Source organism: Colletotrichum abscissum (genome assembly GCF_030869225.1).
Source record: "Colletotrichum abscissum strain IMI 504890 chromosome Unknown Scaffold_26.1, whole genome shotgun sequence".
NCBI classification, from domain to species: Eukaryota; Fungi; Ascomycota; class Sordariomycetes; order Glomerellales; family Glomerellaceae; genus Colletotrichum; species Colletotrichum abscissum.
This window is the reverse complement of record NW_026850165.1, coordinates 63,757-79,579: the sequence shown is the minus strand read 5'-3', so window position 1 is coordinate 79,579 and position 15,823 is coordinate 63,757. Positions and strand designations below refer to the sequence as shown.

The window sequence follows — 15,823 nt, the reverse complement described above, 5'->3', positions numbered from 1 at the left end:
GTTCCATACCGTAGTAATCAAACTCTCGGACTTGAACCCCTTTTCAACCTTGTCTGATGCCGGACACTCTACCGAGGATGGCACCCCTGCCGACGCCCCAGTCGGGTGCCGAGGTCGGCAATTCACGCCCAAGCATTTTATCCCAACATGTAGGGTACGGATACGCACGTCCAGCTTCACCGGCAGTATCGGTGTAGATAACATTCGTCTCAAATCGCCGCTGCCAAGTCGAACTCGGAGAGTGTTGCATTAGAGTTGATCGGCTCCTAGCCCGTTGTCTTTTTGAATTCCTTCTGGGGCGGACATTGTCCGAGCGGCCGCCGATGGGCTTGCATATCCCTCACAATAGAGAGGCAAGGATATCGTTTGACTATCGACAACCAGTTTCTGACACTTGCACGAGAGATTCGCCGATAAAGGCATCATACAATTTGAAGGTTCTGGCGTCTACGCAAAGCGTCCGAGGCGGTGAACGGTTGTCGAAGTGCCGCGTTTTCGCCACAATCTCACCACGTTGACCTTTAACGAAAATACGGATTGGTTTCTTGAGGAATTTGGATAACAAGAGGTGCAGCATCTATGTGGGGATGTTGCAATCGGTGAGCGAGGGTGCTACGTCTACGGCTGCACCTCCAAATAGTCAACTGTCGTCGTGGATCCTTAGAAAAATGCACATATCCTCAAGGAAGAGATTCCTGGCAGCAAACCTTGACAATGATTCGATTCGAAACTGCAGACGAAGGCCTAGAATTTGTGAATGAGTCAATAACATCTGGTTTGGTCTAGACGCATTGAGATGGATCATGGAGATGGGACGAGCGCTTGTGTTTTCCAGTCTAGAGTGCGAGTGTCAATAAGTATAAAAGGTTCGACCCGGCTATGCTGTAGGCAGGCTGGCACTTTGAGTTTGTATCTTTCGGAGCATGTTGCTTCTCGTAACTACAATAGCATTCGAATACTAACACAGTTCACGGAGTGTGGCCGGGATGTAGAGTATAGATGAAGAACGATTCAATACCGGAAATCAGTCTAAAAGTGTACCTACTACAGTGATGTTGGGCTGTTCAGAGGCATGACGTTGAACGGAAGTCACACATATTGCCGTTCCTCCACTGTTATCTCCCTGCAGGTGCTCAATATTCACACTTTGTAAACGCGCAATAGCCCAGTGTATCGCTGTTCTGACTGGGGACTTGACGGGAACCACAATATCCACAAAACGGCCCAGAGTAAGTTTAATAATCCATTGCGGCATCGCTCATTACGACATGTGTTGGTACTCTTCGTCATTGAAAAATATGTTCCCGAGAGACCGCAAATCTACAAAGCATGTTGTGGGCTACTCTCGGCGCACAATCATCTCAAAATTCGTGCTTGTCTCTTACGTTTGTCACTGAGTTGAGAGGTCCTTGACTTCCATCCGATGCTGACTTGAGATGGGATAGAGACAATACTCTGGTGGCGTCAGTGTTCTGCAATCCGTACACTGTAGTACTCCGTACAAATACCGACTATCTGGTATGAGTGATTACAGTAGGGATGTCTTGGACAGCAATCATGCAAGGCGCTCGAAATTCCAGCCCAAATTAACCGAACCTTGACGCTCAGCTGCAGCCACAACTAGAAAGGGGCATAAAGTGCCTATCAACGTGAACGGACCTGTCGCCGTCATGAGGGTAATAAGGCGATGGAGGACGCACCATGGAATAACCGACATTGAGCCGCTAACCCCACGATCGGCGACTGAGTTGACGCCGCTTGGGACTTTGTGGCCGTGTCCTAGGGTGGTATCCGCCGTGTCGGCGAGTCGGCGAGACCACCGTGAGCAACATTAGACCGCGTGTCGGCAGGGGTTCGGATCCTTCTGGCATGCAGACCTTGGTCAGCGATGGCCTGACGAACCAGCCACTCAGTTACGGGCACTACGGCATCTCACAGTTTTGAGACAAATTTCCAGTAACCGGCTGGTGCCAGAGCGGCAAAATGATCTCAGACGACCCGCACCATGTTCGCCGTCTGATGCGAAATAGGTAGCGAAGGCGCGAGAGTATCAGGCTTTGGTGCTTGGGGATTGAGTCATCATTTGTATTTTGTCATCCTGTCTTTCTGTCCCACAGAGGTAGGTTAATTTTCCCACTTGGTAAGTTTGGTAAGTAAGTTAGTAATGCACCCTGACTAACAAGTGCGCTCTTACCTTTGTAATACTGCTTGCACAATTCGTGCGCCGTATGCAGCCATCAGCATAGTACAAAGCCACCGGTCGAAACCGGTATGGTCTTGGCCAAGAATCGGAGTACACATCGGCGTCGCAAGCAGCGCCAGACGCAATGAATTAAGCCGATTTCTCAGCGAACCACCGACTTCTGTCTTTGGCGCATATGACGGTAATTCCTCAGCACCGAGCGGCTCAACAGTTCATCCTCTCTCGCCGACCTTTGTTGTTCTTGATGTTTTGAAATGTACGACAGTGAAGTCACAAAGCTATTATAGAGTCTTCATTTTCCATATAAAGTTCAACGTTTCTTGATCTCCGTCAAGGTTTGTTTGTCGTTCACAATAAGCACGGACAGAGAGAACAATATTCGTAAATCCCTACTCCCATCGCAAAGCCAGATATAACATCATCTCCACTCAACAAAATGACCAAGGTCGAAGCTCCGCTGGCCGCAGACCAGGCACCAGTTCCCGGCGCATTGCAAGTCTCAGACCCCGGCTTGATCAACGAGGGAGCCAAAAATGTAAGACCCCTACCCCCAGCGCAGCGAGAGGCGTTCATCCTGTGGAATACCTCGCTGCCAGCACTGAGACGGTGACTGCACCGCGGGAAATCCTCCGCGAGATCACTGTCTCGAGCTCACAAAGTGCCGTACGCGTACTGATTAGCCCGGATGAAAGGTTCCGTACTTCACCCCCATCCAGGACCCAGCCGCCGGGACTGCTAGGGACCCTCAGCCAGGCGGCACCCTATTCTCGCCGCTCAAGATCCGCGGCATGACGCTCCACAACCGCATCATCGTGTCGCCCATGTGCCAGTACTCTGCCGACAATGGGCACATGACGGCCTGGCACAAGACGCATCTCCAGAGCTATGCGGTCCGCGGCGCTGGGCTGGTTTTGACGGAGGTCCAGGCCGTGGTGCCCGAGGGCCGCATCTCGCCCGAGGACCTGGGAATCTGGGATGACTCGCAGCTAGTCGCCGCTAAGGAGGTTATTGACTTTGTCCACAGCCAGGGAGGGCACATTGGTGCCCAGATTGGCCATGCCGGCCGGAAAGCGAGCACCGTTGCACCTTGGATTGACCGTAAGGCGGTGGCAGGCGAAAAGGTATCTACTTGGCATCCTGAACCCCAGTATCCGTGCTTTGGAGAGCTTCGGCTCCCGCATCAAACACACTTGCGCGTGTGACAGTGACGAGCACACAGCTAACACACATTCATTACAGGGTCGGGGATGGCCCAAGGACGTCTATGGACCCTCTGCCGTAGCGTACAGTGATGACACCTACGTTCCCAAAGAAATGACCCTGAAAGACATTGAGACTCTGAAAGCGAAATGGGTTGATGCCGTTAAGCGTGCTGTCAAAGTTGGATACGACGTAAGTTTCACTGCCGGGGGCCCCAGTTAATCACTGTCCCTTTTTTGTTGCCAGCTGTTGAATTATTCTACAGACCATCGAGATCCATGCCGCCCATGGGTACCTGATCAACAACTTTCTGTCGCCTACGTCCAACACGAGGACCGACCAGTACGGCGGCAACTTCGAGAACCGTTCCCGCCTGCTCGTCGAGCTGACGGAACTGACACGCGCCAACGTGCCCGACGACTATCCGGTTCTGGTGCGTCTCGCCGGCACCGACTATCTAGAATTTGACCCGTCGATTCCCCAGTGGGACATCCCTCAAGCCCAGAAGCTCGCCAAGATCCTCGCGGACAAGGGGGCAGATTTTCTCGATGTTTCCGCCGGCGGGCAAGATGCGAGGATGAAGGTCGTGCCCGGACCCAAGTACCAGGCGTACATAGCGGAAGCTATCCGGAAAGCCGTTGAGGGCACCGGTACCCTGGTAGGGTCCGTCGGCGGCATCGCGACGGGGAAGGACGCCACGGAGGTCTTGGCGGATGGCCAGGCAGACGCCGTCCTCGTGGGCCGGGCGTTCCTCAAAGACCCTAACCTGGTATGGACTTGGGCTGACGAGTTGGACATTGACGTCCATGCTCCTAGTCAATGTGAGTTGAAGAGTCTCCATTTTCTCCAATCCCAAAGAGCGTTTTCTTCTCCATAAATTAGACTTTGGCTAAACTCATGTTCCCAGACGGTTGGCCTTTCGGACGCACAAGGACCCACAGACCAAGCAAGCATTGAGTTATGAATTCTTGGAATCATGGCTTGGCCTCATCCACATTTCCGTGCCGTTTCCGAGGATCGAACGGTCTTGGTCTTCTAGAATGGGATCGAACGGCTTCAAGGTGTTAGGGAGTAGTCTTTTTCCTCTATAGAGTCGCATGAGTTGAATCATTCAATGATCATTGAATTTTGTCCCATCCTTGTTTTACGCCGTTCTAGAAGTTTCATTGTTCCCACGGATTGCGTCACCCAGAATTCAGATGTCTTCGCCATCATCAGACGGTGGTTGATGCGGATGAGGATGCGAGTGCGGATGCGGTTGACTTTGGCCGTGAGATTGTCCCGTTGGTGGCTGATTCCAAGGAGGGTAGCCCAACGGCTCAAGTGCCTGCTGAGCTGCAAAATAACCGTGACCACCCAAGACTGAAGCATCTTGCCCAAACATTTGCACGTCGCCTAGGATGTCGTCGACTGTCGCATTCTCCAGTGAGAGGGAGGCCTTTCCCTGCGCGGTATTCAAAGCCTGGACTTGGTCTAGCCTCTGGGCATACCACGCTCCTTCGTGTGATCTCTGCTTGTGGTAAAGCATAGCCTGGTCGCATAGAGCCTCGATAACCCTCCAAGCAGCAAAGTTGCGCATGCTAATGTCCTCGTTATTGTGTCTCCGGAACACGATGTTCATTTGCCGCCACGCTCGGTCCGTAACCGGGTGTTTTGGTTGTTGAGCGAGGCTGATGAGAATGTTTGAAATCGTAAACGGTGTCGTCGGCCATCTGTAGATCCAGCCACAATGGCTTTGGAGAGCCACTGCTTCACCACGCTCTGCTTCCTCGAGAATTTCTACACACTCTTGATAGAATCTAGAGATTGTCAATGTTAGTAAGTGTCAAAGCCTCTTGGCTTTACGTTCCAACTTACCCCGATCGGAATTCAGCATCTTGACCAGCACCCGTATGTCGAGCCACAACGGTCTCAACTAGAAGTCGCATGCTTCTCATACTTGTTCTGAAGTATGAGACAATTATTGCATGACTTGCAGAGCTACCGTCAACGTGGGATATAAACTTGGCCTTGATAAAGCTCTCAGTCTGGTCAATTATCCTGTTCAGCTCTTCCGGGCTCGTGTCGTTCCTCCTTCGCGTTATTGATTGCATCGTCCTGAAGAGATGCTGTCGTATCAAGACAAAAGACATGTCTGTGATTCCATCTTGATCTGGAGGGGTAGAGCCTGGTTTTGCAAATCGATTCGGCATCCACTGGCTGTCGTTTGCATTCTTCGCGGGTTGGACGTCGGATATTGATGGCAGGCCAGAGTCTGCACCCTCCAAATTGTACACCGGGTTGTCCATGATTTCGAAGTGAGTCCAGACTCGGCGTCTCATATTTGCTATCCATGGCGAATAGCTATAGTGACTCGGATCTCGGTGCAGTCCGAGTCTTGTTCCGAATCGACCAGCCAATCCGAGGAGAGACACTGCAACCTCTCCATCACCCGTGATGAATTTTGCTTGCTAGGAAAATTAGTAAAGACTATCTTCAGAGTTGTGAGTGGATGGTAAGGAAAAGTGGCCGAACGAACAATATGATAGAGCAGAGCAAAGAAAGCCAAAAGCTTCCTACTCCGCAAAATATCTGCTCTCTCAAGGGCTAGTTGGGTAGCTTCCTGCAGGTGTCGAAGGAGATCCTTCTTTGGCTTGCCTAACCTCTCTTGGATAAGGTTTGCCGGCAATGCCGCAACGGTCATGGCTTGGGTTGCAAACATGCCTGCCTCCACGTCTATCGGGATTTTGTGGACGCCCACTCGGAAATCTGTGATTTGCTGCCGCCAGTAGGACTCGTGGACTATCCGAACGTAGGGCTCAACATGCGCAAGGAAAAGGTCGGTCAGGATGTCTTCCTTTTCGGGTTCAAGGTGTAAATGAGAAAGATCGGCCAGAACGGGTGTTCGACCAATAGGCCAGGAAGACGGACTCGCGGGGTTTTTGCCCGTCTTGTCCGAGTCGATGCGGAATAGGCATCTTGGTTCGTAGACAACGTCTTGGAGGTTGAGCCAGTAGTCGGGACCAAGATAATAGGAGACGTTCTCGTCGTAAACCTGCATCCCAGGATCTCCAGCCAGGGACTCGTCTCGTTCGTTGTAAAACTCGCCAAAGTGACTTGTTGCTGGACTCGCAGATGGAAACGAGCTGCTAGTCGCCTTGAGTGATTCTCCTCGAACAGACATGCCCTTCATCTCCTCGATCACCCTTTCCAGTCGGTCGACCCTCTCCTGCAACTGCTGTTGGCTTTCGGGGCTGGGGATGCCGGGCTCCCTCTGGGGGTCGTAGACACAGGAAATGCCATGACGAACACAGTTGAGGCATGGCTTGGCCTTATCGCAGCGGACCTTTCGACGTCGACATCCGTTGCATGGTTTGTTGAAGTTCAACAAATTGGACGACATGGTTGTAGTTGAAAAAATCCCTAAAACTTGAACAGGCAGACTATCTGCTCGGATAAACCACCAGCGTGCTGACAAAAGTTTGACGATGAGGCTCTCTTGGGCGTCGGTGGGGAAAATTGGGCGGACAAGCAGTCTCTTTCGGGAAGGGATGCGGCGCCGAAGCCCTAGAAGGCTCGTCTGGCGCCGGTCCGGATTTCCCGAGCGACGGTAGGCCTCAGCTAAACGATAAAGCAGTCAGGGGTTCCAAGGCACCAAGAAGAGTGCTTGATAATTGCTTCAAAATTGCCAACATATCCGAGTGTGGGCCGGACTCGAGAACAGGAACGGGCAGGGCCCTTCCAAGCGGGAAGAGTGGCGATGGATTCGTCCGTGTTACTGTCCCGGCTCCGAACCCTGATCAAGATGAGGGTCGGTTGCCACGTGAGATGATCGGTGTTAAACCTCTGGCGATGGTGAGGATAGAACCAAAAAGCTCCACTTCAGTGTGGGAGAAGATGGAAGATCCAAGAGGAGAAGACCACGTCAGGGCCACTGCCTTTACTGCTGCAGCTGAAGTTCCAAAGGAGGCGACTGCGGCCGAACAGGCGGATCTGGGCGGCCCAATCCCGCTACGAGGGGTTTTGGGATCTGAACGAGGGTCGAGGATGGCAGTGGGGCACTCCCGTAGGTCTGTACTCGCAGGAAGGGCTAGAGCGGTTGGGCGGCGCCGCGGCGGATGCTCACTGCAGTACTCCGTACCCTTGCAATTTTGGGCTTGTGTGTCTCTCTTCCTTCTTTCTGTTCCTTCGTATTGCGCTGTTGACTCTTGTTGTATGAATCAACGTGCTTCCTTAGCGGCCTTTGAGCAGCGAGTTGGAGAATATGCAGTGATTCGTCATCATGACACGAAGATAAATCAGTTTGATCGTGAGGTTCCGAATTGGGCCTATCTGTTGCTCTCTGGGCCCGGTCCCGAGTATCACGGAGGAAGAAGATCAGAGCGTGAGCGACTGCGGCCATGCGGCGGCCGCTACGGAACAGGAATCTAGATCGTTGCTTTGAACGATTGGACAGTCCACTGACATAATCCTCCGGATGCTCGGTGGAGCTTCCAGGTGACGGAACGGCAATGCAATAATGAACTCTAGATGGGACGACAGGGCCGGCCCAACCCGCTCGAGACAGCAGTTCAGAAGTTCAAAGTCCAGGGACCTTTGGCTCGAGTGGTTGGGTTAGGCGACGCGGAGAAGGAAAAGAAGAGTGAGGAGAGATCTGCAGCTGTAGGGTTGCAGCCGTTGAGGAGCAGAAGTCCCCTTTCCCTAGTAGATGAGGTGACACAGATCTCTCAGGGCCGATTAGCTAAGGTGATGTCTCAGGTGAGAACGAGGCCGAGGGACGTCAATACCTGTGACCTGTCGCACTTGTTCAAATAGCCATCTCATTGACGCGCTATTGGCGTGACAGAGCGGACTGAGCGCCGATTGGCGAGAACGAGAATTTTGTTGCTTCCCTTGTACTCATAATGTATCCGCCCATTTCTAGCTTGGCGCGGTCATGGATATTTGGTAGCACAAAAAGTAAAAATAACGAGCATATGTGGAGAGTCCAGATTCATCCAACATTGCAGTGCCACCTCTTCACATATTAGACCACTGCGGTCCGGACCCGCCTGGAATTGGCCAGCCCGGAGGGTTCAGCTGGTCAAGGCAAGGAACAACCTCAGCTCTTATGCATCCAGGCCTTTTCACTTATCGCCCAGCCTTACGTAGGGCGCATTACCTTATCTTAATCCCATCGCGCTCTGGGGGCCTGGACAGCTGGGCTCCTCCATGACCCTGGTAGACGGCTCGGAGGACCCGGGTTGAAAGTGGGTCTTCCTCCGGGGATAAGTGGGGTCCAGGGCCTAGCGCAGGGTGGAGCTCTGCCCGGTTCCCCGATCCAAGCGGTACGTACTCCTTTGCTATCAGCACTGGCCCCTGTCGTCAAGAAAGCCCGAGCTTCAGGTACAATCCCACCGAAGCGGGCCGGCTGCTTCCGTGCGCAACCCCGCGGCGCCGTCGCACCACCAAACTGGACGCGTCTTTCGAGTAGGGCGATTTGCAGCTTCAAACCTCGACGGGGGCTTGCTGCAGCGACAGGTGTTGTTTGCGAAAACCAACGATGGCTTTGCCTCTCCCCTCGGGTCTCGTACCCACCGAAGTGGCTTTTCTGTGCGAGATGGAGCTCGTCACAATCGTCCCACGTCAGCGGCTAGAAAGCATCGATCTTCTCAGCGTAAGAACGGAGCAGCCCCTTCTACTTTACCCCGCGACGCGTCGCGGATAGATCCTTCTGCTAACCCTCGATGCTTTTCCCAGGGTGCAACTCCAGCCTTGCGACCCCCGGCACGTGCCGACTTGCCTCTTTGGCTGGCACTCCTCCTCAAGAAGCAACGACGAGCAAACATCGTTCCACCTCAGTGGCTCCATCCAACCTCCCTCGCCAAGATCGTACATCAAGAAACGACACTCAACCCCGATGCCTTCTCTGCTCCCCCGCCACCTCCTGCGCGCGGCGATGCAAGAGGCAATGCCCGTCGACTAGGCGCGACCCTCGACGAAACCCTGTCACCACCGTTCCTGCCCTCATGTACAGCCGACGCGCCCCCGAATGCGCTCCCCTACCACTGGTTCGAGCTCGCCGAGGTCCTGCTGGCACACGCATCCGACGATATACCATCAACTTCCGAGGTAAGGTCTCTCCTCAAGGACCTTCAGGAGGTGCGATCTGCCAAGATGCGCAAGAGTACACAGGACCTGTCCGACGGTGTAGGCGGTGTCATGAGTTTACGGGGAGTTGGAGCGATGGAGCTGGCTGAGAGCCGCGGCTTCTTCCTGGGCGTCATAGAGGGCGTGCGGAAGATTGGCGCCAGTGCGGAAGCCAGTAGGCGTGAGGAAGAGGAGGAACGAGGCAGTGGGGACGGCGATTATGACGAAGACGAAGATATGCTATGATACCCAGCGTTTCCAACGCCAATACAACAAAGAAAAGTTGCGCGCGTGCGCGGATTGCTTCTACCACGTCCATCATACGAACTGGACATGGGGAGAAATCATTTTGGTCCAAGCTATGCTGATTACCCTAGTGCCTCAAGAAATCCGCTCCTGATCCTGTCACCAGCCCCTCAAAGGACACCCGTCCACGAGCCCGGCAAGCACTCTTGATAGAGGAGGAATCACCAGGTGGTAAGGTACGCGTGCATGATCCAAATTCTTGCTAGCTCAGTAATGCTTCAGTAGGGCAATGTCAATTCGAACAAAATCTACGGCTCTAAAGATCATACCAATCAAACATCTTATTGCATGTCTAAATCTCCTTCACGTTCCCCTTATAACAGTCTCGTCTTCTTCGCAGGCTTCTCTACTATGTCGTCAAGCAAGCTGCTTGGCCTCTTGGCTGTTGCCCGCTTATCTGAAGTCTTAGGTTGTGACCCCCGGGGGCTTGGGTAAGGGCATATCTGGCGATATTGGGCCCGAGGGAACTTTTTTCTCACTGTCGGCACCGCAGCCTTGCCCATGTCCTCCCTTTGTCGCTTCTGTGGCCTGGCTTCATCGTCTGCGGTGTGATCTTCAGGTCTTCCTCTCTTCCCAGTGGCATTCTTCGTCTTCGTTGCCGCAGAGCCATGTCCGCCTCCCGTTGCTGAGCCCTTGTTGTTGCCACTGGACTGTCCGTTCTTTCTTCCCTGAGCTGTAGAGCCTTGCCCGCCACTCGAGCCTGATGGCTGCTGCTGCCCCCCGGCAGATGGGCCCGGAGAGTGACTGGGCGAACGATCGTTCCGAGGGAAGACCGGTGAGACACCGCCCGGCGAGGACTGCCTCGAAAGATCTGACTCGCTGCCTTGTCCGCGGCCCATTTCAGGCTGGCCCTCGGTCTCATCGGGTTCAAATATCGTGTAGTCGGGGAGGTGGACCTCAGAATCATCGTCGTTGTTATCATTGTCCTCATAGGCACCTCCGACGCTGCCACTTTGGGTATCATAACGGTCGTCGCCGTCATCCTCGCTTCCATTATACTCTCCTCTCCAGTCGGGATCTCCGCCAACCGAGCTTGGATAGTCCTCCAAGTTGAGAGTATCATCTCCATTGTTGAAGGTCTGGTCTGGGTCAGGCCTCTCATGAACTAACATTTCTGTTTCATCATCGCTGCCATAGTGGACGATAGTGGGTTGATGCGGTTCATCGTCTTGTTGAGAGTCTTCGCTCCGTGGCTCAAGGGGAACCTCGCTACTCTCCGATTCTTCGCTGCCTACTTGAATCGGGTCCTCGTTCTTCGACTCCTTTCTCTCTTGAGGTGTCTTTGAGGGGGTGGACATTTGCTCAGAGTCTCCTCCGACCGACCCGGGAGTTGATCTTCTCGACCGCGTGGCTTCGTCTGGTGTGCCTTGGTCGCTATCCTGTGGACCCTCTGGGTCACTGCCTTCACTTCTTTGAGAGTTGTCGGTCTGCTCCTCATTGTCGTCACGGCTGGCGTCATCTTCGGGCTCTTCAGGCTCGGAGCTCTCTTCAGGCTCGGAGCTCTCTTCAGGCGCTTCGGGATCGCTGTCGGATTCGTCTGCAGATGGACCAACGGGAGAGTCCGAACCATTGCTGTCTTGGCTCTCTGTAACTGGTGACGTCTGTGGTTTTGTTGCTTTTAAACTGATCTTGATTTTTGTTGGTCTTCCATTCGGAAGGGGCGTTCTCGTAGGACGTTTTGGCGGCGTGGGATCGGATGAAGGACCTGCAGTATCATCACCAGATTCATTATCTGATTCCGACTCAGGTTCCTCGACAGATTCGTCGCCTGATCCAGCCTCAGGTTCATCGCCAGATTCATCGCCAGATCCAGCCTGAGATTCTTCTTCAGATTCATCACCTGACTCAACCTCAGGTTCTTCACCAGATTCGTTGTTAGGTTCATCGCCAGATTCACCGCCAGATCCATCATCAGGTTTGGTCCCAGGCTCACCACCGGCCCCGTCATCAGATTCATCTCCAGAGTCAGCATCATGGGGAGAAGGCACTGGTGGCAGGACAGGAGCAATGGGAGGGGGCGGCGGCGGCGGCGGCGGCGGCGGTGGCGGCGGAGCAGGTGGTCCAGGAGGAGGCGGCGGAGGCGGCGGACCAGTTGGTGCAGCAGGAGGCGCCGCCGTCTGCTGTCCCCCTCGACGCTGGCGCACCGGGCGCACTAAAACATGGTTGCCTTGAGCATCGTACGCCTCTCCTCTATCGGTGAGTCCTTGCCAGAGGTTGGGCTGCTGTTGTTGATTCCGAGTCTGTCCACGAGTCTGTCGAGGAGTATATCCTGCAGGGGGGACCCAGGACTTCGGAGGGGCGGAGCCTTTGCCTTTCTTGGGGGGCATCTTGTTGGGTGCTAATGTACGTCAGCGCCGAAGCGTAAGTAATGGATGGAGATTGTACGCGAAAGGGGAGGAAGATTCTATTGAATTCAATTGGAGGTTGAAACTGGTGTTGGAAATTTGATTGGAAACTTGGTTGAAGATGCAACGAGGTCTGGGTGAGTTGTTTGATTTAGGTGGATGGAATGTGCTGGTGATGGGTTCTTGTGAGTCGAATATACGGCATCTTCTCTAGAATACCGAAGTCATACATATACCAAAGTCAAGACTCTCGGTCAGTCTTGTCGGCCATTGTGCTATTACTTCAATTCTTTCGGCTTTCATGTTTTCTAAGTCTTTGACAGGTGACCTGTCTTGTCTTGCTCACAAGGTTCTTTGAGTCTTGTGTCTTTCATGCGTTTGTCTGGACTTGGGCGCCATTGTTGCTAAGCAAAAGTCAGGCGAGATCAAAGGTCTTTCATCATATGACAATGAAAACAACAGATGTTCGCTCAGACGTAGTGGCTGTCTGGGTGCCTTCAGTAAGTCTACTTCAATTGACTAGATTGCTTATGAGTCCCTGGCGCGTCATGAGATGTGATTGACGGTTCTCGGCTGAGTCAATTCGTCCAAGTTGACAACACAGCCCGGCCTCACGACTTAGAATAGATGTTGTAGGTCTTCGAGCAGGTCTTCGAAACCAATCCATTCAGGGAAAAATGTCATTTGAAAATCAATATGAAGGGTTTTCTAGAAGACTCATGATCCTATGCTAATACAACCTCATACCTATGAGACGGGAAAGATTTCATCTTCTCTTACATCCATGATGACCATATGCCCAGGCGCATGCCCCATTACCGTACCCTTGATATCGGCTCTCATCACAGCCTCTTGTGGCGTGACCCCGCACCCCCAGAAGACGGGCACATACTCCTCATCGTCATGCCCGAACACAGTTTTCCCGTCCATCTGCAGCGCTGGATCGCCCCAGTGAGGCTTCGTGATATCCGTTACCCCGATCCTCTCCGCCCCATCCCATCCCCACGCGATCGGCTCCCCATGTGTCGCCACAAAAGGCCTGGTGATATCTCTCACTTTCTCAATCTCCGACACCTTGTACGGCCTCATGGAGACTACATACGTCGCCCCCTTGAAGACACCGGCCGCGCAGAGTGGGATGTTGGTACGATACATGGGCACGTTGCGGTCATGCGTCATGTGTCGCGGCGTGAGTCCAGACTCGTTGAGAGCCCTCTCGAAGCTGAAAGAGCATCCTATCAAGAAGCCTACGTGGTCACCGTCAAGCCACTTGTCTTCCACGTTTACTGGTTCCCAAACGCCGTTGACTGGGACGTGCTTGCTATCCTCATAGACACGGTATCGTGGCGAGTCGTGGCGTAGGTCAATGTTTGTGGCCACGGGTAGGATCTTCTCGCCGTCTGGTGATCTGACATAGGACTTGAGCTTATCGAAGTCTCCTGGACTTGATGACTCTGCTAGGAGGGGGCAAGGTACTGGGTTGCGGTGGCAGAGAAGACGGAAGTCATCGGCGTAGCGTCGTGGAAGAACGATGAGGTTCGCTTGGAGATACGTCGGGGCTTGACCGGCTGTGGTTGAGGTGAAGGTACCGGAGCGGCACGCTAGTCGAGCATCCTCGCCCGTCTTGTAGATAGTAGCCATGGCTGATGTTATGAGGGGATTGCGGAAGAGTTGGATCTTCCTTCAAGTGCGGTATCAAGAGGACCTATGGTGAGGTCTAGTAGCAATCTCATGGAGCAACAATCGGCTTAAGTTGTATCACCAAACTGATTAGACGAACATCTACACCAACTGATTGACGGGCCCAAGCGCGCATACGCCGACCATTTTACTTATCAACCGGCGTGTCGGTGACCCACTCCGATCTCCGAACGCAAGCCGGCATCGGCCTTCTTCTCCGAGGGGAACTCACAGAATCTGCATTCGCATATTAGCAGCATTCATGATATGAGAGAGTTTCAACATAACCATTCGGCTATATGCTATATTTTACAATCTAGCTATACGAGGCTGCGAGAAAGGTTGCTTTATCTCACTTTTGATCACTGACCTTAACCCTCTTCCCCAGATTTCGGGGCCTCGGACGCTGGGGCCGGGGACCCACGCCGACTCCCGAGACATCCCCGCCCCCATCATCACCTTTCGCTTCCGTCATCACCTCCATCGAAGGCACCGGGGCATCCTCATTCCTCAGAGAGCAGGCGAATCAGAACAGTTGCCAAACGCCGCACCTCGATCACCCTGCACATCCTTAGCATCAACCAAAGCCCTCAGCTCCCTCTCCTCCTCCTTGCTCAACACAACCTTCAAAGCCTCCATATTCTCCTCCAAGTACTGAATCTTCTTCGTCCCCGGGATCGGCACCACATCCTCGCCCTGCGCAAGCAGCCAAGCAAGCGTAAGCTGCCCTGCAGAGCAGCCGTGCTTCTCGCGCCCGACGGCAGCAAACTCCTCCACGAGCTGCGTGTTCTTTTTGAAATTGTCGCCCGTGTACCGCGGCAGCTGGCAGCGGAAGGCCCTCCTCAAAGTCGTCCACCGACTTGTAGCGGCCTGTCATGATGCCACGGCCGAGCGGCGAGTAGGCAAAGGTCGTGACACCGAGTTCGCGGCATGTCTTGAGGAGGTCTGTGCCGGCGGGGCCTTCGATCTCGAGGGACCAGGGGTTGTATTCTACCTGCACGGCTGAGATGGGGTGGACGGCGTAGGCGCGACGGAGGGTGGTGGAGGAGCACTCAGAGATGCCAAAGGCCTTGACCTTACCCTCGCTTCACATACGTTGTCAGTAATCTTGGGTCAACCCGAAAGTGAAGGGCATCACCCAGGGACGCGACGATCAGTCTCGGCCCAGTCTCACACTTACTTTTTCAAACTTAACCATCTCCTCAATCGTCTTCTCAATAGGCGTTGTCTCATCCAGGCGGTGTATATAGTACAAGCCAATACTCTCGATGCCCAATCTCTTCAAGCTGCGCTCGCACGCCTCGCGGCAGTACTCGGGCGAGCTATCAATCCTGATGCTAAAGGTCCCGTCGTTCCTGATCTCCCCGCGCAAGCCAAATTTGGTCGCCAGGAAAATGTCGGCGCGGCGCTCGGCGTGCAGCGCGAACCACTTGCCAATGAGGTCCTCGTTGTCGCCGTAGGCGTCGCCCGTGTCCCAGTTCGTGGCGCCGAGCTCCCAGGCGCGATCGAGGAATGCGAGACGCTCTTCGTCGGATCTGTGGAAGCATTGGAATCAATTTGAGACGTCTCTTTTGCAAATGGCTGATCAGAGGTCACGAACCCAGGCTTGCCGCAGGCCACGCTGAGGCCCATCAATCCTACGCCGAGGGCGGTGATCTCGGGGCCGGTCTCGCCAAGGCGGCGGGCGGGGAGTCTTGCTGGAGGTGCCATTCTGAGATCCTCGGCGAAGCTATTTTACTGGTAAAATTGTCGAGTTTGTATGGTACTTGATCTGATGAGAGTGTTGAGATTACTTCAGAACAAGACCTCTTCACCATCAAGAGTGAGGGTCGTTTATATAGTCCATGGCTATCTCGGGAGAATTGCTCGCTTGAGTTCTCGTCCTTGGCGTCGAAGCAACGATCTCCAGACTCGTAGCTGCACGATCCCTGAGATCGATAGCTAAACTCCGGAAACTTGGTCTGGTCACTGGCATCATGCA

The 15,823-nt window shown here is 53.7% G+C and overlaps 6 protein-coding genes across 6 annotated transcripts; 2 read left to right on the top strand and 4 right to left on the bottom strand.

Annotated features, from left to right (window-relative positions):
* Positions 1–2,639: 2,639 nt before the first annotated feature.
* CABS01_10216 (NADH:flavin oxidoreductase/NADH oxidase) lies at positions 2,640–4,360 on the top strand (the record flags this gene model as incomplete). Its single annotated transcript, XM_060543572.1, has 5 exons — positions 2,640–2,738; positions 2,896–3,324; positions 3,443–3,595; positions 3,669–4,224; positions 4,311–4,360. The coding sequence occupies 5 exons, from the start codon at positions 2,640–2,642 to the stop codon at positions 4,358–4,360; spliced, it is 1,287 nt and encodes a 428-aa protein (XP_060399254.1).
* A 238-nt stretch (positions 4,361–4,598) lies between these two features.
* Positions 4,599–6,785, bottom strand: CABS01_10215 (uncharacterized protein; the record flags this gene model as incomplete). Its single annotated transcript, XM_060543571.1, has 3 exons — positions 4,599–5,202; positions 5,261–5,853; positions 5,922–6,785. The coding sequence occupies 3 exons, from the start codon at positions 6,783–6,785 to the stop codon at positions 4,599–4,601; spliced, it is 2,061 nt and encodes a 686-aa protein (XP_060399253.1).
* Positions 6,786–8,924: 2,139 nt separating this feature from the next.
* On the top strand, positions 8,925–9,757 carry CABS01_10214 (uncharacterized protein; the record flags this gene model as incomplete). Its single annotated transcript, XM_060543570.1, has 2 exons — positions 8,925–9,038; positions 9,122–9,757. The coding sequence occupies 2 exons, from the start codon at positions 8,925–8,927 to the stop codon at positions 9,755–9,757; spliced, it is 750 nt and encodes a 249-aa protein (XP_060399252.1).
* Positions 9,758–10,131: 374 nt separating this feature from the next.
* Positions 10,132–12,144, bottom strand: CABS01_10213 (uncharacterized protein; the record flags this gene model as incomplete). Its single annotated transcript, XM_060543569.1, has 1 exon — positions 10,132–12,144. The coding sequence occupies one exon, from the start codon at positions 12,142–12,144 to the stop codon at positions 10,132–10,134; it is 2,013 nt and encodes a 670-aa protein (XP_060399251.1).
* Positions 12,145–12,909: 765 nt separating this feature from the next.
* CABS01_10212 (uncharacterized protein) lies at positions 12,910–13,803 on the bottom strand (the record flags this gene model as incomplete). Its single annotated transcript, XM_060543568.1, has 1 exon — positions 12,910–13,803. The coding sequence occupies one exon, from the start codon at positions 13,801–13,803 to the stop codon at positions 12,910–12,912; it is 894 nt and encodes a 297-aa protein (XP_060399250.1).
* Positions 13,804–14,352: 549 nt separating this feature from the next.
* Positions 14,353–15,552, bottom strand: CABS01_10211 (aldo/keto reductase; the record flags this gene model as incomplete). The annotated part of the gene is made up of 4 exons (XM_060543567.1): positions 14,353–14,631; positions 14,657–14,923; positions 15,023–15,377; positions 15,443–15,552. The coding sequence occupies 4 exons, from the start codon at positions 15,550–15,552 to the stop codon at positions 14,353–14,355; spliced, it is 1,011 nt and encodes a 336-aa protein (XP_060399249.1).
* Between the last annotated feature and the right edge of the window lie 271 nt (positions 15,553–15,823).